Source organism: Bison bison, unplaced genomic scaffold (assembly GCF_000754665.1).
Source record: "Bison bison bison isolate TAMUID 2011002044 unplaced genomic scaffold, Bison_UMD1.0 scf7180017864163, whole genome shotgun sequence".
NCBI classification, from domain to species: Eukaryota; Metazoa; Chordata; class Mammalia; order Artiodactyla; family Bovidae; genus Bison; species Bison bison.
The window spans coordinates 9,453,257-9,476,159 of NW_011494735.1; the positions used below are offsets into that span (position 1 = coordinate 9,453,257).

At 39.1% G+C, this 22,903-nt stretch overlaps 1 protein-coding gene across 3 annotated transcripts in view; it reads right to left on the bottom strand.

Moving 5' to 3' along the window:
- SRGAP1 (SLIT-ROBO Rho GTPase activating protein 1) overlaps positions 1-22,903 on the bottom strand; it is a 313,186-nt gene extending 290,283 nt beyond the window's left edge. For all 3 annotated transcript variants that reach the window (XM_010841593.1, XM_010841590.1, XM_010841594.1), the window contains exon 1: positions 22,518-22,903. In XM_010841593.1, coding sequence (XP_010839895.1) covers positions 22,518-22,584 — 67 coding nt within the window. In that variant the 5' untranslated portion in view covers positions 22,585-22,903. The remainder of the gene's footprint in view (positions 1-22,517) is intronic.

Here is a 22,903-nt window from a genome sequence, read left to right on the forward strand (position 1 = left end):
TTCAACATAGATGGGAAAAACAAGTATATTCACATCTGTTGCACAGCTAACTCTAAGCCAAGCTTTTATAATAGCTTTACAAGAGTCATTTAATTTCATTTTCCCAGCAGTGCTTATCCTTATTTTATAGACAAGAGAAATGAAGCTCAGAAAGGCAACATAATTTGCTAAAGGTCTTGTTCTTAGAAAGTGATAGAACCAGAACTGAAACCCAGGTCAGATGGCTCCTGGTACTTCAATGCCTCCTATACAAATATGCACATCAGGCATGACAAATGATTACAGGAAAAAATAACTAGGATGTTTTTCCATGGCACTACAATCTCAACTGCCTCAATTCTTCAATCAGAACAAACACATACCTGTCTACTCCACAGAAGAATTGTGAGCATTAGGTGTGACTGTGCACGTATGTTCGCTTGGTAACCTGCAAAGCACCTTGCTACTGGCTTTGTAACTATTTTAAAGGCAGGGAAAGGACCAATGGGTAGAAGGTGCATATGGGAAAGTGCACTGCAACTTGGAAGAGGAAGAACTTTCCTCCAATTACGTCTGCCCAAACTTCCTTCTGAAGGATTGAGTTGCCCACCTCCCAAAGGGTTCAAACACAAACCCAGTGACTACTTGTTTGAGATTCTGGATCGGGGGGAAGAAGTTGGATTAGACGACCTTAATATGCATTCACTTCTTAAATTCTTTAATACCTAAAATGTCTTTAATGTCTTAGAACAGAATTCTTCCCATAGGAAAGTTATACCCTTCCCTCTTTAGCACCTTTATCCTGATTATTCTGAAATGGAGATTATTATCCTGGAGATTATTCTGAAATGCAAAAGACAAATGGCTACAAAAGAAAGAAAAAACTTCAAATGATCACCTGCAGAAGTAAAAGTATAGGGGCTTCTCTGGTGGTCCGGTGGTTAAGAATCCACCTTGCAATGCAGGGGATGTGGGTTCAATCCCTGGTTGGGAAACAAAGACCCCACGTACTGCGGAGCAACGAAGCCTGCCCACTGCAACTACTGAGCCCCCACACTCTGGAGCCCACGGGCCACAACAAAAGATCCTGCGTGACACAACTTAGACTCAATGCAGCCAAATAAATAAAGAAGTAAAAGTACAGGTAGCCATCTTTTCGCCACACCTATTCATTCCTTCTTGCTCCAGTAGCTGGCTTACCTCTGGATGGTGCTCTTTTGGATATATCTGGATTAGTAGCTTTCAAACTTTTTTGATGGTACATCCATAGAGGAAAAAAATGAGCATACTCTCAACATGCTTCCATTTCTACATTTCTACATTATGTGCATGTACAGTTAATATACATCGGATAATACAAAAATACAAAACCAAAGAAATACAAGGTCTAAAAGAAGACAAAAAACATACAGCATTTTCTCCCAGGCCATCACCATATACCTTGTTCTCCCCTTTGTAAGCCTGATCACACACGTCTTTCTCCCAAGGGTCATCAAGTCTTTTTGATTCCACCTCTCTTGTCTCCTTCATCTCTTATAGTTTCTACCCCCAAGGTCAAGGTCAGAACTGAAACCTTCAATATGCCACCGTAGAGTACAAGAAAACTTTTAAACTGGCCTCCTTCAACTCAGAGTTTTTCATCCTCACATCTGATCACATCATCCTAAATGGCTCCCCACTGTCCACACAGTCTAAGCTGCTTGAATAACCTAAGAACATATAACGTAATGATCGTCATCTCACTATGTCATTTCTCACAAAACAAACTTTCCTCAATTTCTAATCTGGAAAATGATATTAGTAGAATGTACGTCACGGGTTTCTTGTGAGATTAAAACAAAATAATATGTGAAAAGTATACTTACACTGCCAGGCGCATAATATACACTCAATAGCTGTAAGCTATTAACAGCATTACCTTCCTATTCTCATCTTGTTACTCTGCTCTAAGTATTTAAAACATTAAGCTAATGATTCCTCAAAAGAAAAAATATAGAATCTTTGCAGGAGACTTTCCTTTACCTGGAATGCCCTTCATTTCCTGGAGAACTCCTACTCATCCATCAAACCTAGCTCAAACGTCTCTCCCATGCTGCTGCTGCTAAGTTGCTTCAGTCATGTCTGACTCTGTGCGACCCCATTGACAGCAGCCCACCAGGCTCCCCCGTCCCTGGGAGCCTGTATTAAAACTCTCCCAGGCAGAACTAATTTCTTCCTGTATAAAGTTCCCATAAATTTAAAACACCTCTAACACACTATGTAGAAAATCTGTTTATTTCTCCATCTCTAATTCTAGGACACAATCCATAAAAACACATGGGATGTGTTTTACTAGTTATCAATGCAACGAACACCACTGAGCAACTACCATAATGCAAGACAGTTGTCTTAATTAGGGGAAAAAAAGACCTCCCCTTGGAGAGTCTACAGTTTGATTAAGGAGATACTCAATAGCTGTTTGTTGAATGAATGAAAGATATTTAATTCCAGTATGACTGCAAAAGAATTTAAATCAGAGACCCAGAATCAAAAGTTTCAATTATCTTCACATATAATGCAGTCACATTGTAAGTACATTCATTACGATTTAACTCCATGTCCATCTTTTCTAGGACGAGTCCAAGGGAGGGAAGGAAAATCTTATCTTTCCTCACCATCCTTTCAGTCTTTCAACTAGACTTTGGCTACGTGTATGTGTGAGGCCACAATCTATGAGCAATGAGACACAGAAGTTAATTTCTGCCTTCTGAGTTTTCACGGATGCAGTTCTTGGTAACGTAGTGACTCAAGGATTTTCAAGAGTAATTCTGTTTAGTTTTTCTCCTTATGGTTTGAGTTGAGATCCTAACTTACAGCAAAAATTGTGATTGTCTTGTAACCACTGCTATAGCAACGTCATGAATTGTCAGTGAACCTAGGATTTTTAAAAAATCAACCAAAAACTCTCAGGAAACATAATAAAATTTCCTATTTATAGAAAAAACTCCCATCCTTACAGTAACTTGAATTAACCACAGTCGGAAAAACAACAAGCACTTCACTTGCTCCATCCAGGGTTAGATGTCAAGTCTCCTGACTGTCCTGAGTCAGCAGTGATTGTGGAAAATGGAAAGGTGCTATATAATATGCTATCTAGGTTGGTCATAACTTTCCTTCGTCATGTATGGATGTGAGAGTTGGACTGTGAAGAAGGCTGAGCAGCGAAGAATTGATGCTTTTGAACTGTGGTGTTGGAGAAGACTCTCGAGAGTCCCTTGGACTGCAAGGAGATCCAACCAGTCCATTCTGAAGGAGATCAGCCCTGGGATTTCTTTGGAAGGACTGATGCTAAAGCTGAAACTCCAGTACTTTGGCCACCTCATGCGAAGAGTTGACTCATTGGAAAAGACTCTGATGCTGGGAGGCATTGGGGGCAGGAGGAGAAGGGGACGACAGAGGATGAGATGGCTGGATGGCATCACCGACTTGATGGGTGTGAGTCTGAGTGAACTCCAGGAGTTGGTGATGGACAGGGAGGCCTGGCGTGCTGCGATTCATGGGGTCGCAAAGAGTCGGACAGGACTGAGCGACTGATCTGATCTGATAGGAGGTCTTAAAAAGGCCACCTGCCTCCTGCTCTTTTTCCTTAATTCAAAAGCACATGCAGATGTGCAGGGGAAATTGAAGCTTTATTCCTCAGGGGCTCATCATGTTCCCACTTTAGTTTTCAATTTACCCAGGTGTGATGTGAAAAGACTCTTTACAATCTGAGAAACTAACAAATGACAAAGATTGGCGGGGCGGTAGAACCAGAGGAGGAAGCTGAGGGCTACATGCATTATCTATACTCTTAGCTTAAATTGCCATGATTTGATGTCCATTTACAGGAACTGAGAGCAGTTATAAGAAAGGTAAAGATTTTAGGGAAATTGGGAGGAAATTAGCATCCAAATAGGCTAATCTAAAGAAGTTACAAAATTGCTTTGACTTTTCCAGAGATGGGTCCCAAAGTGTGGTCGCCATTCCAAAGCCTCAACACCCCCTGGGACCTTGTTAGAAAGGCAAATACTAGGGCTTGGGGTGGGGCCCAGCAAACTGCTGCAACAAGCCCTCCAGGTGATTCTGATACAGGCTCAGTGGTTCTACCAGAAGTCCTAACACCTCAAAAAGGAGCAACAGCAACAAACCTTAAGTAAATTTAGAGAACCAGCTTAAAGAGATACAATTTCTTTCCCAGCAGAAAATAAGACAAGGCAGGGCGTCTTTGTTGGGGAAGGAGCAGGGTGGGAGTAACAGGAGTTGAAGCAGCAATTTCTTATTCCCAAGAACAGAGCACTAAATATAGCAAGAGTATTCCAAATTAGGACATTTAAAATTCTTCTCCCCACGAATGCCTTTTCTATTGCATTCAAAGAGGCAGTTCCACCATGACTTTTCTTATCAAGTTATCCACTGAGATAATACGGTAACAGTTTAACCTTAGTATATAATCCTGCCTGCTCAGTCATGTCTGATTCTCTGCGACCCCACAGCTTAGCCCGCCAAGCTCCTCCATCCATGGGATTTTCCAGGCAAGAATACTGGAGTGGGTTGCCATTTCGTCCTCCAGGGGATCTTCTCCACCCAGGGATCGAACCCACGTCTCCTGTGGCTCCTGCACTGGCAGGTGGGTTCTATACCACTGAGCCACCTGGGAAGCCCCTAGTACATAATCGTTGAACAACAAATACAGCCTTTTATTTTGATTAATACAAACTCTATTTATTAAGACAAAGATGGTAATCATTCTTCCTGGCTCTCTGGAAATTTCAAGAGTGTGAATGGCATGAAATCTAAGCATTTCATCTTTATAAGGCAGTGTCCTTAGGCAGCTCTCTACAGAATTAGAACAGAGGTTTGAACCCTGGTGGCTCTATCATTTAGTAGCTGTGTGATCTTAGGGAAACTATTTCAAGTTTCTAAGTATTGAGTTTCGTCTTCCCCACCTGTAAGGTGACACTGATATGACCTCCCTCAAAAGGAACACACTGTAGATGTTAGCCGCTAGCACTGTAGGCACGAACAATATTAACTACAGGCAGTGTTTATACAGTAAGTCCCCAACATACGAACAAGGTCTGTTGGGAAAGCATATTTACAAGTCCAATTTATTTGCAGGTCCAACAGAGTTAGCCTACGTACCCAACTAACACAGCAGACGATATAGTACTGTCCTGTAATAGGTTTATAATCCTTTTCACACAAATAATACATTAAAAAAACACACAAAAATATATATTTTTAATCTTACAGTACAGCACCTTGAAATGTAGAATAGTAGAGTACAACAGCTGGCATACAGAGGCTGGCTTCAAGTGAACAGGCAAGAAGAGTTACTGACTGGAAGAGGGAGAAGTGGGAGGTGGCAGAGCTGAAGGGTCATCAGCAATAGGAGACGGAAGGCAAGCAGAAGTTTTACTCACGCCCGATGTTGAAGGCACAGGTTCTGGTTCCTTGCTGGAACCAGATACCCATTTGCATCTTTGAAAGTTCACAACTTGAAAGTTTGTGTGTAGGGGACTCACTGTACTGTAACCAGGCACTTTGCATCAGGAAACAAGCAAAACTCCAGACCCAGGCCCTTTTCTGATTCATTATGAAAGGAGTCTAGATCTTAGCTCAAAATAATCAAATGATGAAAGACTTGAAAGGCACAGTGAACAGATGTCGGTGAACACAGAGAAGAAATCAGACTGAAGTTGTCAAAGATATAAACTGCTGACGAGGGACATGAGATGAGTCTCTATCTTAGGTGTCTTGAGCAAGGGTGCTGCTCTGCTTAAAGAGAGGAGAGAAACAGACACACATACACACACTTTATCAACATATCCCATCTGGAAGAAAGTGAGAGGAGTATGCCTTTGACAGTAGCTAGAAAAAAACTATGGTTCTCTCCATTTGTTTGGCAGATTAATTTTTGGCAACCCTTAATGAACAAGGAGAACAGGTTAAAGGCAGAGCAACCTACATCTCTAGCTGCAATCATACTCATGAAGAAAACAGAGTTCATTATCTCTCAAGGTTTTCAAACAGTGATGATACAAGGAATTGTAACAAAGTGCCTCTTTGTAGGTAAAGGTCCTAGAAAGCCTATAAAAACAATTCTTTTAAGATTGGGTCCAGTATAGCTTCTGGTGATTGGCTATATATCTCTCATTGCTTTTCTAAAGAACCATTAAAATCCCCAGTTTTTAGTGTTTGCTTTGTAAAACTGAAGTCTGTTTAGTGATTTTAATCTCTCTGGAAATGAATGAGTTTTAAATTATTTAAGGAAAAAATCTGCCACTAATAAAGACAACAGCTTCGGGTATAGCAGTAGTAAATAACAGTCATTATTATAGTAGCTCATTTTTACTGAGCCCTTACTAACTGCCAAGAGCAGTGCTAAACTCAATATGTATGCACTGCTATATTTAAAATGGATTGCTGACAAGGACCTACTGTATAGCACAGGGAACTCTATTCAATGCTATGCGGCAGCCTGAATGGGAGGGGGCTTTGGGTGAGAATGGATACATGTATACGCATGGCTGAGTCCCTTTGCTGTCCACCTGAAACTATCACAACAACATCAACTGGCTATACTGCAATATAAAGTAAAAAAATTTAAAAATAAAAAAAAGAGCAGTGCTAACTTCTTTTCAGGTACAATTTTATTTAATCCTCAAAACAATGCTTATAAAATAAATGTAATCATTATACTCATTTCCAAGTTAGAAAACTGAGGTTCCAGAAGAACCGTAATTTGAACTGCACTTATCCAAGGTATTAACCTCTCCACTGTGCTGCCTTTCTTAAAGGAAGCCCAATCACTGAAATTGATGAAGATTAAAAGTACAGAGGTGGCCACTGGTAAATGTCACCACTGTCCCATTCGAAGGGCAATCTTGTCTCTAAATCAACAAAGAACAACAAGTAACAGTAAAAGCCATTAAAGGGAAAAGACAGCTCTCTATACACTTCTATGGAATGGTGCCGACCAACATTACTCACACACAGGCCAGAGAACTGTCGGCTGCAGATCCACAATGAGATAAAGAGCTTGTGCCAAAACCTAAATCAACACATCACTAAGCACTGTTTAGTTTAGCTGACATTTGTGTGGAGCAAGACTTGCTGGATAAAGGAAGCAGGGCCATGATTTACCATATCTCCTCATGGACTGCTAATAAATGGTTCTGACCAGCCCTGGTCTACGGACCAACTCTGAGCAGCAACAATCTACTGTTGAATAAAAAGCAAGTCTACAGTAACTATCCTGCAAATGACCACATTTGTTCACTCAATAGGTAGGTAGGTAAATACTATGAACACAAATGCCAGTGATGCCACTGGAAGGGTAAACTGCAAATGATTTGAGAACTGCCATTTTTTGCCTTATCAGTTCTGTAGTTCAGCCAAAAACAAATTTTTATAACCATGAAAGTTATTTTTTTTTATGAGTAACTGTTTTCTTTGTCTATTCTTACTAAGTATTTTTAAAAATTAACTAAAGCCCCTGGTGGCTCAGAGGTTAAAGCGTCTGCCTGCAATGCGGTTCGATCCCTGGGTCAGGAAGATTCCCTGGAGAAGGAAATGGCAACCCACTCCAATATTCTTGCCTGGAGAATCCGATGGACAGAGGAGCCTGGTGGGCTACAGTCCACGGGGTCGCAAAGAGTCGGACACGACTGAGCGACTTCACTCACTCACTCACTCAACTAAAGTCCATACTTTATTTGGGATTCCCTTAGTTTTTAACTAATGGCCTTTTCCCGCTGCAGAATCCCATCCAGGATTTGGTCCTCAGGTCTCCTTAGGCTCTTCTTGTCTACTAAATCTTTTACAATCTAAAGTTGATTACTATTGCTTCCAGAGCCAGAGTCCATAAAAATGGCAATACACCAACACTTTTTAAGCACTTACTATGTGCCGGTCAGTTTGTCTGTTCAATACTCTACTTGTTTTACCAATGCTCTGAGTGAAGTACTATTATTTCTATTTTATAGGCAAGGAAAGTAAGGCAGGATGAGAGGAAGTTATCTGCTCACAATCCAATAGCTGGAGAGTAGTTGAGGCAGGATTTGGACCCCAGGTCAGCAGTCTGATTTCTGAGGCTATGCTACAAACTACTATGCTATACAGAATACTTATAAATTTATGCAGGTGTGTTTATTTCAGAGTGTTACGGTATCTGAAAATGGGACATTAGGAGAATGTCAGAAACTTCCAGAAGATGACTGATCACAAAGACAATAAAAGTCATTTTTATTGCGTTTGACAGTGCACAGGGATTTCTGTACATTATTTCACAATGTAATACCAAGACCAATGGAGGAAAAGAGATACCTAACAGAAAAGTGACTAAAAATGTTAACCTGACTAGGATGTAGAGTTCCCAGTCCCCAAAAAAGATATATTTATTTGTAGATTAGGTATTTGGAGAATACAGGAAAAATGTGTATCACTAAAACTCTGAATTTTATAAAAATACAGTCTGGAAATTTCTCAAACATGCACTTTTGGTGACACATTTGAGAGTTCCCATTAACATTTTTAAAACAATTGTAACTGAAGGTCAGTTAGAAATGGAGTGGCCATTTGAAAAAGCATTCACTAACACACTCTCTCTTTGTAGTAGGATACTCAGCAAACTTTTCTAAGGGAAATGAAATCTAACAAATTCTCCTTTCTAAAGTCTCACACTTCACCAGCTTTCTGTGCCATATTTTTACTAGGGAATGCATCCACTGTCTGTAATGATGAAAAGAAAGGTGAAAGCTGAGCACAGCACAGAAATGAGAGCAAATTATTCAAGTCAGGAGTCAGCCCAGAAAACATTCCACTTTTCTAGGGCTGCTTAAGGAGCCTTCTAAAGAGCTGCTCTCTTTACCCACCTGTCCTTCTCTCTCTGTCCCCTGAAGACAGGGAGCAGGCAGCTCACTGCAGCAACGGCCACACCTTTGGCTCTGAGTTCCAGAATTACTGCTGGTGTTTGTGGGTTATAATTTGACTGAACTGTTGTACATCATCAATATGTGCACAAGGAAAAGCCATCACTGATCCTCAAAGAGAACTGTTCATCGGACACTGACAAGAAATCAAAATATGCCACAAAGCCATGACATATGGAAAATAAGATGAGTAGAATGACTTCTTTCTACTCTCTCTTCTTTGGTAAATAACGTTGGCAGTCGTTGGCGGCTTACTTTCATTTTTCAAATACGCTACATTCACAGCCAGACTAAAATCTGGACGTCCTCAGAGGTCAAAAATTCCTAACTTATATAAGATAAGCAGACACCTATTGTTCTATCTTAACTGCTGGAGGTCTGAGGGAGAGAACTGTTTTTGTAAGCTGCACCTTCAGAATAATAAAAGCAAATAACATAAGGACAAAAGTCCAAAGAAAGGTCTTCCACAGATCAACTGAGAAGGAGTTAGAAATGACAGCCCAGAAACTGGGACACCAAGCACTTTAAGAACTGCTGGACTCTGTGGGAGAGGGAGAGGGTGGGAAGATTTGGGAGAATGCCATTGAAACATGTAAAATATCATGTATGAAACGAGATGCCATTCCAGGTTTGATACACGATACTTGATGCATGGGGCTAGTGCACTGGGACGACCCAGAGGGATGGTATGGGGAGGGAGGAGAGAGGAGGGTACAGGATGGGGAGCACATGTATACCTGTGATGGATTCATTTTGATATTTGGTAAAACTAATACAATTATGTAAAGTTTAAAAATAAAATTAAAAAAAAAAAAAAAAAGAACTGCTGGGACTTTGTAAACGCTCCTTATGCTACATTGGCTATTCTGCTGTGATGCCAAGAAGGCTAGAGGGTGCTACCTTTTCTAGGAGGCCTGAATTATTACAGGTCACCGCAGCCAGCTCTAGACTAGAACTCCAAGGGATAAAATGGTAGAAGTAGCTCTGAAAGAAAAGGAAAGCTGTTACCTGCAAACTCCAGGAATGAAAGACCAGACTCTGCATGATTAACAACAGAAGCAAGAACTCAGTTTTCCAGCAGCATCTCAAGATTATTCAGAAAAGTGTGGATGTTTTCATGTGCAGCCCATATCAAAGCCTTTCATTGATCCTCACTACACATTTTCATCCCTAAAATCCACATATCCTGGATTTTTCCATGTGCAGACATATACTTATACATGAAGACCTTGAAAGTGTTAGGATAACATTATTTGCTCTCCTCTTCAGTGTATGGATCTTGGGTTATAAGCATCATTCTAGAGGGCAGGGATTAAACCCCTATAATTCTCTTTAGGAAAAAACAGACTGAGTCTTCCCAGTAACTTGACCTATATATATTTTTGGGTTCTCTTCCTAAAACAGAACTTGATATTGAATGAATTAAAAATAATTGTATGAAAGTTACTGAGAGTAGATTTAAAAGTTTTCATCACAAGAAAAAATATTCTATGTGTGGTGATATACTTACTGTAGTGCTCATTTGGCAATATTTACAACTACAGAATCATTATGTTGTACACCTGAAACTGTGCTGTGCTTAGTCGCTCAGTTGTGTCTGAGTCTTTGAGACCCCATGGGCTGTAGCCCTCCAGGCTCCTCTGTCCATGGGATTCTCCAGGCAAGAATACTGGAGTGGGTTGGCATGCCCTCCTCCACACCTGAAACTAATATACTATTATATAATGTTATAATATCATAATGTCAATATTAATATAATGTCAATTATATCTCAATAAAAAATGTAATAAATTGATGGGCTTGGAATTCCCTGGTGGTCCAATGGTTAAGAATCTACCTGCCAATGCAGGGGACATGGGTTTGATTCCTGGTGCAGGAAGATTCCACATGCCACGGGGCAACTAAGCTCGTGCGCTCCAACTACTGGAGCCTGTGCTCAGTAACAAGAAAAGCCATCACCATGAGAAGCCTGAGCACCGCAACTAGAGGATAGGCCATGTGCAGCAACAGAGACCCAGAGCAGCAAGAACAAATTAATTAATTTTTAAAAACCGATGGGCTCAAAAAAAAAAAAAAAAAACTAATTGAATAATTGACTTCTGCTTCCTACAGTATACTGTAAATTTAGATAGATAGCCCTGACTCTTCTGATTGAAATTAAAACACTAGATAAAATATTTTTAAAATATGATTTTAACCACATCACCAGTTTTCATATAAGTAAGGAATTTTAAAAGCCTCCAACAAGATGAAGTCAGTATAAAGCAGGTCAAATGATAACAAGTGCTATGGAGAGAGAGAACGCAAGAGAAGGAAGATGGGAAGAGCCACAGGAGGTTGAGGCTTCTGATCTTAAACAGCATGGTCAAGAAAAATATTTCAAAAGATCAGTATAATCAGACCATGTTCTATAATGACAATGCAATTAAGTTAGAAATTAGTAACAAAATGATAAATGAAATAACTTTGTATCTGAAAAATTTAAAACACTTTTAAACAGACTATGAGTCACAGAAAAAAATCACAATAGAAATTAGAAAGTACACAAAACCGAAAGATAAGAAAAACACTACATGTAAAATTTTTAGAGATATACATTCAGTTCAGCTCAGTTCAGTCACTCAGTCATGTCCAACTCTTTGTGACCCAATGGACTGCATGCCAGGCCTCCCCGTCCATCACCAACTCCCAGAGTTTACTCAAACTCATGTCCATTGAGTCGGTGATGCCATCCAACCATCTCATCCTCTGTCGTCCCCTTCTCCTCCCGCCTTCAATCTTTCCCAGCATCAGGGTTTTTTCAGACAAGTCAGCTCTTCGCATCAGGTGGCCAAAGTATTGGAGTTTCAGCTTTAACATCAGTCCTGCCAATGAACACCCAGGATTGATCTCCTTTAGGATGGACTGGTTGGATCTCCTTGCAGTCCAAGGGACTCTCAAGAGTCTTCTCCAACACCACAGTTCAAAAGCATCAATTCTTCTGTGCTCAGTTTTCTTTATCGTCCAACTCTCACATTACTACATATAAAATACCAATAAGTAAACAAGGACCTACTGTATAGCACAGGGAACTATATACAGTATTTTATAATCTAAAATGGAAAAGGATCTAAAAAAGAAAAAAAATATATTTTTATATATTTAACATATATATTCAGTTTTTATATAACTGAATCATTTTGCTATACATCTGAAACTACCACAACACTGTATATCAACTATACTTTTAAAAAAAAAAGAAAAGCTACATATGCTATCCTCTTAAATTGAACAATAAACATGGAAAAATAATCTTAGAGGAAATTTTATTACCTTACATGTTTACATTATAAAAAGTAACAACTTGGAAAATAAATAAGAATTTTAAAAAGGATCAGCAAATAATGCTCACAAAAAAAGTAAAAGGAAGGGAATCATAGGGAGGAAACATACTAACAAAATAGAAAACAAATATACAATACAGTAAATCAAAGAAGTATAAAACTAGTTCTTGGGAAAGACTAATAAACACACCTCTGGCAAGGTCAATCATGGAAAAAAGGGAGAAGACACACATATAAACAATTGTTACCAACAGAAAAGAAATATAACTGCAGACGCTGCAGAGATTAAAAAGGTATGAGAATACAATAAACAATTTTATGTCAATAAATTAGAAAATCTGTAAATTCAAAAGCAATGGCGTTTTTTTTCCTTGATGAAAATACTAGACCTAGATGACTTCAGTAAATATTTAAGAGTCACATAGTTCCAGTCTTACATGAATTCCTCCAGAGAACAGTAAAAGGAAATGATCTGCAGCTAATTTCAAACACTTCAAAAAAATAAATTACTCTCAGAAATTACTCAGACTGCAATGCAGTAATTATATTTTTTAAAAAAGATATAAATAGCCTCACTTTTTTTTTAATGTAAAGTCATATTTCTTTATACCTCATAGGTAAGAAGGAACCATTGTAACAAATTCAGAATACTCAGAACATAATTTTAATAAACTCCACAAAATCAAAATTTGCTAGATGAAGCAAAAACAGTATTTTAAGGGAAATTATCATAAATATTTATTAGGGGAGAAGAACAGATGCCTTTCTTAGGAATAACGCTTTTGTTAGAAATAACATTTACATTAGAAAAAAAATGCATTGTCTTAAATGCTTATAATAGCAAAGAAGGATAGAAACAATGAGCTTGAAAGCTACTAGGAATAAAACTACCAAATGACTCAACAATCCCACTACTGGGCATATACTGTGAGGAAATCATAATTGAAAAAGATACATATACCCCAGTGTTCATTGCAGCACTATTTACCATAGCTAGGACATGGAAGCAACCCAGATGTCCATCAACAGATGAATGGATAAAGAAGTTTTGGTTCATACATGCAATGGAATATTACTAAGCCATAAAAAGGAACACATCTGACTCAGTTCTAAAGAGGTGGATGAACCTAGATCCTATTATATAGAGTGAAGTAAGTCAGAAAGAGAAAAGAGAAGAGAAAAGAAAAAAACATTGTATATTAATGCATATATATGGAATCTAGAAAGATGGTACTGATGAACCTATTTAGAGAACAGATCTGTAGATACAGTGGGAGAAGGAGAGGGTAGGACAAATAGAGAGGAGCACTGAATGAATCTGCTGAATGACACAGAGACCTCAAATCTGGTGCCCCTTGACTACCTAGAGGGGTGGGATGGGGTGGGAGGTGGAAGGGAAGTTTAAGAGGGAGGGGAAATGTGTATACCTATGGCTGATTCACCTTGATATAAGGCAGAAACCAACACAATCTGCTGCTGCTGCTACTGCTAAGTTGCTTCAGTCGTGTCCGACTCTGTGCAACCCCATAGACAGCAGCTCACCAGGCTCCCCAGTCCCTGGGATTCTCAAGGCAAGAACACTGGAGTGGGTTGCCATTTCCTCCTCCAATGCATGAAAGTGAAGAGTGAAAGTGAAGTCGCTCAGTCCTGTCTGACTCTTAGCGGCCCCACGGACTGCAGCCTACCAGGCTCCTGCATCCATGGGATTTTCCAGGCAAGAGTACTGGAGTGGGATGCCAATTGTAAAGCAATTATCCCCCAATTAAAAATAAATTTTAAAAAATTAAAAACAAATGAGATGTATGTCCAACTGAAAAAAACAGATAAAGAACAGAATAAATCTGAAAAAAATTTAAAGGATGATAATAAAGATAAGAGTAGAAATCAATAAGAGAAAAGAAAAAACAACAAAAATAGACAACCCCCTTTCAAGATTCAGCGAAGAGATGAGATAAAAATAAATATTTTACAATAATATTTTATTTTTTATTTATTTAAAATTTTTATTTGTTAGCCATACCACATGGCTTGTGGGATCTTAGTTCCCTGAACAGAGATTGAACGTGGGCCCTCACAGTGAAAGCTTCAAGTCCTAACCATCGGACTGCCAGGGAATTCCCTAAAATGGTATTTTAAATTAAATAGAAATCGGCCCTTATTTCAAAAATATACTATCATCAACATTATGTCAATGTATCTGAAAACATACAGAAAATGGAGACGTCTTTAGAAAAATATAACTTATCAAAACTGACTTCAGAAGGAATAAAAAGAATAAATAATACTATCACTAATAAAACTAAAGCTTAACTGCTGGTAAGCAGTTAAAAGTTCTTCACACAAAGAAAATAACTAGACTCAAATAAGCAGTTTTACGGACCTTTCAAGAGAAGGAATATTCCAAAATTTCAAAATCTTCCACAAAATAGAGAAGCAATACTCTCCAATGCATTCTGTGAGTATAAGTGGAACAAGAACCCGATAAGGACAGTGTCCGAAAGCAAAGCCATGGGTCTATTTTGTTTCAGGATTTAGAGACAAAAACCAACCAACCAAGCAAAAAAGAATAAAAAAAAACACTTCCTCCTAAAAACCTAAACTAAATACTGGCAAACTGAATGCAACTATTTACATATATAATACAATGCTGAAGACAGGTTTAATTCTGGAATACAGAGAAGACTTAATATTAAAAACTCTATAAAGATTTCTCATTACATTAACTGATTAAAGAACAAAAAATAATATCAATAAATGCAAAAAGAAAAAAGGTAACTTTCAACGAACTATTAATGATTAAAACTTCAAGTAAACAGAGAATATGTGAGATCTTACCTAACCTGATGAGAATATCTATAACAAAACGAAAACAATCATTATCCTTTATGGGGGAAAAAAGGCTTGAAAACACTCCCTTTAAATCCAGGACAAGAAAAGAATGCCAATTCACTACATTTATCAACTTCATACTCAAAATTCTGCCTAGGGCAAAAATAGAAGAATAAATTAAAGCCAAAAGGATTGGGAAGGAGGAAATGTAATTGTCTTCATTTGCAAATAATAAGATTTTGTAACCAAAATATGAACAAATTATTTGTAATAATAATAAACTAGTAAGGCGGCTGGATATAAGACTTTTATACAGAGGTAAATGGCATTTCTGCACACTGAACTGAACAGAAATGGCATTTCTGCACACCAGAAACAGTTAAAAAACAATTTTAAAAGAGACATCATATACAGTAAGAAAAGTGAAATAAATCTAACAAAAGACATAGAAGATATAAAACTTTATAGTAAGATATTTAAAAATAACTAAATAAATGCAGAAATATTCATATTCATGTGTAAGTAGAATTTATAATCTAATATAAAGATGCCCGTTCTCTGCTAATTGCTCTATAATTTCACAGTTTTAATCAAACTGCCAATGGACTTCCCATGGAAGGAAAACTGATTCTAAAATGCACATGAAAGAGAAAGGATCAAGATCACCAAGATACGTTTGAAACGGTATAAGGAAGGAGAATTCGGCCTACCAGACATAATATAAATTATTCACTAAATTGTAAATAATTATTAGAAAATATTTCTCCATACCATAAAATGTTCTTCAAACACCTGTGTTAATGACTTCACGTGTGTAAGTTAGCTAATCACTCCCAAGTAGAATTTAGTTAACTATTCTCCACTGTTGGACATTTAGATTGTTTCCAGCTTTGCGACTTTTCTAAAGATGTTACATTTGAGTTCAATTTAATTTTGTGATAATTCTTGATTGTCAGACACCCTAGATAATTCTATGATGAACATGTTGGTTATACTATAAAGGAATAATAATTCAAAATGATTACTTTATTCATTCAATTAATGTTTAACAAAGCTCTATTGGAGATGTGGGAGATAATAGACAATAATTTTTAATATCAAACTGTTCTCTGTTATGTCGGTTCTATCGCAATAAAGCTGGAAAAAGCAGAGTGCTCTCATAAGCAAAAGCAAATGAACAGTTATATGCAAAAAAACTCATTTCTACATTGATTTTATTTATTTATTTTATTTATTTGGCTGAGCTAGGTCTTGTTGCAGCTTGCACGATCGTTGGGGCATGCAAACTCAGCTGCAGCATTTGGGATCTAGTTCTCTGACCAAGGATGGAACCTAGACTCCCTGCATTGGGAGCATGGAGTCTTAACCACTGGACAACCAGGGAAGACCCTCTATAATGATTTTAAAACAAAATATTTCGCTATGAAATTAAGTCAGAGACTTTATTGGACATTATAAGAATGCTTTTTGTCACAGGACTACAGTTTTCATTTTCCATTTGGCATCATTAAGCTGGGTGCAAGCTCAGTCATATGGGACTCTGTAACCCAATGGACTGTAGCCCACCAGGCTCCTCTGTCCATGGGATTTCCCAGGGAAAAATACTGGAGTGGGTTGCCATTTCCTCCTCTAGGGGATCTTCCCGACCCAGGGATCAAACCCACCTCTCCCGTGTCTCCCGCGTTCCAGGAGGATTCTTTACTGCTTGAGTAATCAGGGAAGCTCATTTGGTATCATTAAAGGAAAAGAATATTTTAAACAAAAGTTGTAAGTAAACACATGGCAGCCTAGGGAATGTGCTTCTCGGCTCCGTTATATGTACTTGGATAAAAAGCAATGGCACAATAAAAAAAAAGAAATCCACCTTAGAAGGAGCTGGGCATCCCTCTGGTTTGCCTAGTACATATCCCTTTTTAATTTCACCATGAAACTCACTCTATTCTAAGTGTACAGAGCACTTTATTAGAATGGCTTATAATCACCCACTTTGGGATCTATTTAGGCAGCAGATTGGTGATTATGTATTTGAATTTCAAAAAGCTTATCCAACTCAGAATGTAAAAAGAAGCAGTTGAAACTAAAGAAAATAAAAGTTAAACAGAAAACAAAGCCTAATTTTTAAAGACTATTCATTAGTGCCAAGTCTGTAATAAAGGCTTTCTACAAATCACCTCACAGAAGCCTCACAAAGGTAAGGAAGTAAGTACTACTATCAATATTATCCCCATTTTACAGATGAAGAAATTGACTAACAGTGGTCAAATGTATCATTAGTGGCAGGACTGAGTGGCTAACACCAAAGTTTCTGCTCTTTGCATGTTCTGTTTCTTCCCATCCTGAGGTATCAGCACATGAGCACAAATATGCTGTTAGTAACCTAGAAGGTAACTTGGGACCAACAAATAAAAATACCTTCAAGTAACAAAAATGTCTTCAAGGAACTGTCTCTAATATCAGTTTCTGACTTTAAACCACTAAAACAAAAAGAGACGGAGTGATTAGACATACAGTCTACTCGGCTTTTGTTCTTTTAATCTTAATTCTCAGTGGTATAATTCGAAATAAAAACAAGTAGCATAAAAAAGGGTTTGGTCAGTCCACAAAGTAGACTCTCAACTGGACCAGAGCTGAGGATGTAGGGGTTCCTGACCTATTTATCTCAGCTCAGAGTAAGAAACCAATATATTGGTTTCTTATATAATGGTTTCAATATAATGGTTAGAGCTCAGATTTATCATCCCATAGCATATGCCAACCCTCACTGTATTTCAGAAGAACATGCTTTGCTTAAAAATTTCTCCAGAACTATTCAAGATATTTTCAAATTCATGAAACTAATCAAGTTTTCTGGACAATCTAAGAGGTCTTATTGCAATGGCTGCAATTAGCACGACCAAAATTTTAAATGTGTTACAATTGTACATATTCACCTATTTTTTCCCCTTGATCTCAAAGGCATGATGTGAAGCTACCGCCTGGGCACTGTGGTTTCTTGAAATGATCTTGGTGAAAAAAAATTTTTTTTAGTTGCTGTTAATCACTTGAATTAACTCCTCCTGTTAATAGATAAAAGAGTTGTTCTCTCTTTCATCTAGCTATGATTTCTTCAACGGATGTAAAGTCTAAATAGGTAAGTGTTCTATCTCCTACTCTACTTTGTGAGGAATCTAAAAGCAAACCAAAACTTGGTTTGGTTTGCTACTGAAAAGCCGAGGACCTGGGTTCCGTCCCACGTATATTATGATTAATTGTGCAACTGACATTATGCCTCCTTATACTGTATAAGTAGGCTGGACAGGAAATGTTTAAAGTCCTTCCCAGCTATAAAATTTTAATTCACAATTTAAACTGGTATTTTCTATTGCAAGCTAAAGGAAAGAACAGTAGACGTAGACACAGGTTCCGTATGAGTGACAGAACCACTTTTAATTTCCCCACTGAAACCTATCACATGATGTGAGGTCCTATCAAATTGAATTGGCAATTTCTTATGCTCCATCTGCCACCAAAATGTACTATTTGTAGTTCAGGCAGCAGGGTGGTTAAAGAACAACAGATTTTCTTGGCACTTCCTGCACATATGGCATGTAGATGAGAGTACGAGATTATCCCTTGGAAAATACTGCAAATAATAGCTGTCAATTCTTAGCAACGAACAACACGCATTATTAAAAACAAACACAACTTCCCATCCATGAGTTCCACCTCATAAAATGTGTCTTTTGATTCTTCTGACTCCCATAGGTGAACCCCTATTTTTTATACGGACTCTATAATATTTCTGCTGCAGAATTCAAAAATTACTATATCTCTGAAATCCACAGATAATCCTCAACCTTCTGCTAGCCACTGGTGATCTTTTCCACTGCTAAGTTTTTTGCCAGAGATGCTAAAAGTAGTGTAGTCGACCGGTTTGAGTTTCATATATTTTTCCAGACAAACTTGCTTTTTAAGGCCCCACACAAACAAGAGATTAATTTCTCTGGATTCTAAGTCTTTGGGAAATTGACCAACATGCATGAAATAATCCTTCTCCTCCTAACACATGCAAATTATTGCTTGGGGTCCTTTGGTCCTTGATTTACACCTATCTATTCCTTTAACTCATAATCTCCAATTCTTCCCCCTCTTACAATCCTGTGCTCTACTTTTCTGAACGTGATTTTATTATTTTTTCTGTATTCTCTATGTGAATGAATACATGAGTGCTCAGTCATGTCTGACAGCCCGCCAGGTTCCTCTGCCATACAATTTTCCAGGCAAGAATACTGGAGCGGGTTGCCACCTCCTACTCCAGGGGATCTTCCTGACCCAGGGATCGAACCCACCTCTTCTGTGTTTTCAGCACTGGCAGGTGGATTCTTTACTACCACTCTACCTGGGTATTACACTTTAATTCCCTGAGAACTCAGATACGAATTCATTACGAAAAAAGTTAAAGCAAAGGTGACTCTCCCATACATGGAAGTCATCCAGAGAGTTCAATATATGTGGCTTTATTCGGAAGAGACCTGTTAAGAGTCTTCTCTTAATGAGGCCAATACAGCTAGGTTTTCCTCCAGCGATAGAATGAGCCATCTGTCTTTTGTTTACCATCAGATGAAATACCTGCTAGAACTGAGGGAGTTGGTTGTTCCCAATCCACCTATCTTTAACTAGTGGACTAGCATTCTGCCAGGGTGAGACCCTCAACCTTAAAGAGGGACTCAGGAAAAGAAACGGAAAACCAGGATCCTACCTCTGAAACTATTCTTAATGAGGGACCTATTCTCACTTCACAGACAGCAGGCCTCAGGCACTATTTAACTCTCATTTCTCTCTCACTGTCTTCTTGATGTTGCCTAGTAAGTTCAGGCGAATTTGTGCCATTCAAAGTGCGTATGGTCCAATTCCATTGTATTTCCCTATTCCCATATTTACATACGGATATAAGGAGCTGGTATTAGGGGCAACGAGATCAAACCAGTCAGTCCTAAAGGAAATCAACCCTGAATATTCACTGGATGGACTGTAGGGGAAGCTTCAATACTTTTGCCACGTGATGCAAAGAGCTGACTAATTGGAAAAGACTCTGATGTTGGGAAAGGTTGACTGCAAAAGGAGAAGGGGGAGGCAGAGGATGACGCAGTTAGATTATGTCACCAACTCAATGGATAGGAATTTGAGCAAACTCTGGGAGATAGTTAAGGACAGAGGAGCCGGGTGTGCTGCAGTCCACGGGTGGGAAACAACTTGGCACCTGAACAACAACAATCAATAGAATACAGCAACAGTGATTCTGGAACTTCTGGGGCCAGGTGGTGAGAAGCTTTGCGGCGTCCCCCTGGGTATCTCAGACCCAGTTATCATAAGAAGTGCAGTTGTCCTGATAATGGTGTGTGTGAAAAGCGGAAGATAACAGTTCAGCCCATGGGGTCATAAAGAGCTGGATATGACTTAGCGACTGAACAACAACAGTAAGGATCTGGGTTAGACACAGGATGTGTAAGTACTGCAGAGGAAGTAGATGAACTCTGGACACAGGCCCTGATGAGAAAGGTAGTTCAGGTGTAGAAAGCAGTCATAAAGCTGTCTGAGGACTCACAGGTGATTGAGGAGGGTTGAAGGGAATAGAGAGATCACTTTTTATGGGTCGCAATTTGTTCCAAAAATAATTTTCACCATGTTCATAATTTTTCCTTGGATTTGATGGACACATTTTAAACACAGGAACATATCCTGTTTTATTGATTTTTAAACCAATGTTGAGGGCCTAAACTCTCAAAGTATATAAGTAACCATGTAACTATAGAATTTATTAATCATGAGAATATTTTTCAGATAAGAACTTGATCATGAACAAACAACCTTAGAGCAGAAATAAAGAAACCAATTCTTAGAAGTACATGCTGCCAGTCAGCGCTGCAGATAGCACAAAATCCAGACTGCCACCCCTTGAAGACTTGCCACAAAGAGCCATGCGGAAAAACTGTACAGAGAAATGGTGATTGTGAACAGGAGTTCTACCTGAGAAAGGCTGTTGGATTTGTTAAAAAAAGAAAGGTTATGCTCATTAGAAAGTTTATCTGTCTCTAAGCAAATAATTACTTCTCTGCTAAAATAACTTCCATGTCAATGTAACCAGTTCCTACAAGCATACATTATCTTAACTGCAAGCAGATAAAAATCTGTGTTTCCTGAAGAGTGTTCATCTTAACTCCATTACTGGAGTCAACCTAAAGGAAATATAAGTCCCTGGGCTTGCATATTTGCCTCTAGTCATAAGTTGGTCCAGATTCTCACTGATTGACAGAGGGTTTCCCTTCCAGGTCCTTTCACTGGACTCCAGGCATTTTCACAACTTGACCACACAAAAGAACTCCCAGGCTGCTCCTGCCTTTCCCAAGACAAGTACAGGAATGCCTTTCTCTGCAGCCCTTTCATAAGACTGTGTCTGTACAAACACAGGTGTCTACAAAGCAATTTTTATCAACTTTGCATTGAATATTCCAAAGAACAGCAGTAATCTCAACACTCCATCCATTGTCTCAATGGATGGTAAAAGCTACCAGTGATAGAGGAAAAGGAAAAAATAAACAACAAATAAATGTTTATTAAACACTTCATCAGCAACACAAAATACTTGTACCAGAGAGAAAATATGTATTTTAAACCGCAATACACATTAAGTAAAAATGCCATAATCAACCATAACTAGATTCCTTCATTAGGTGACCATGTAAATGGTCAAACTACTACTCAAACATTCAAACCTTCATTTTACATGCAAGTGGCCTCCAGCAAATGATAAAGCAATATTCCCGTGTGAGTGTGAAAGATGGCACTGAATTCCGGCCCATTATAGAGGAAGAGTCAGATTCCACTAGTCCTTTCTTGGTTTAACTGCCAGGCTTTTAGGGAGCTGTTTTATAGAAGGGGGACTCGCCCTGATAAATGAGTGATTAGTGCAAATGTCGCCAATTTCCTGCACTCAAGGAAGCTCTAGACCACTAAGGGTCCAGACTTCAGAAAAATGACTCCTTAAAAGAAAAAAAAAAAATTACATGACAATGTATCAATGGCTGTGACAATGGTATATTCTTAAAAAAAAAAAAAAAAAAAGATGCTGGTGATGATAACTGGGGGGGAACCTCTGCTGCTGCCTACCTCCTATGTAAGTTGCCGGCTGAAGGTGGTTAATTTAAACCCAGTTCTCCCCTATTGGAGGTGGCGAGCGGGCAGCGGGGGAGAGCCACCGGGTTTCCAGCTCCCCGTGGACCTGACGGGACTGGGACTGAGACTGGCTTGCACGAAGCCCCGGATGGCTCAACCAGGCGCTCCAGTTGTCTCTCACCACCTTCCTCCAACGCAGACCCCCAAGTTAGAAAACGCAACTCCCAGAGCACAATGACAAGAAAGCACACAAAAGGAGCAAGGCAGCCGCTCCCATCCGTACCTTTGACTTGACTTTCATACTCGGCGATGATCTCTTTGTCCTTTTTGAATCTGCTCGGAGTGGACATTATCCAGCTGTTCTGGGTTTGCTTTCAATGGGCAAGTTCTGTAAGGGGTCACCGACCAGTCAGTCTCCTCGGAGAAGCAGAGAGTTGTACTCCCAAATGCCGGGAACCCAGAAGCAGCACCGACGGGAGGGAGAGGAGGAGGAGGAGGAGGGGAAAAAAAGGAGCGAGCCGAGAACTAGATTAACCCGGGCGCTGGCACCATACTCTCGGGATCGAGCTGCCGTCGGCGATGCGGAGGGGAGCCCAGGGCTCGGGGCCGGAGAGGCCCGGCGCGCCGGCGAACTCCAGCGGGCGAGTGGCGGGGGGCGTCTCCCTGCCC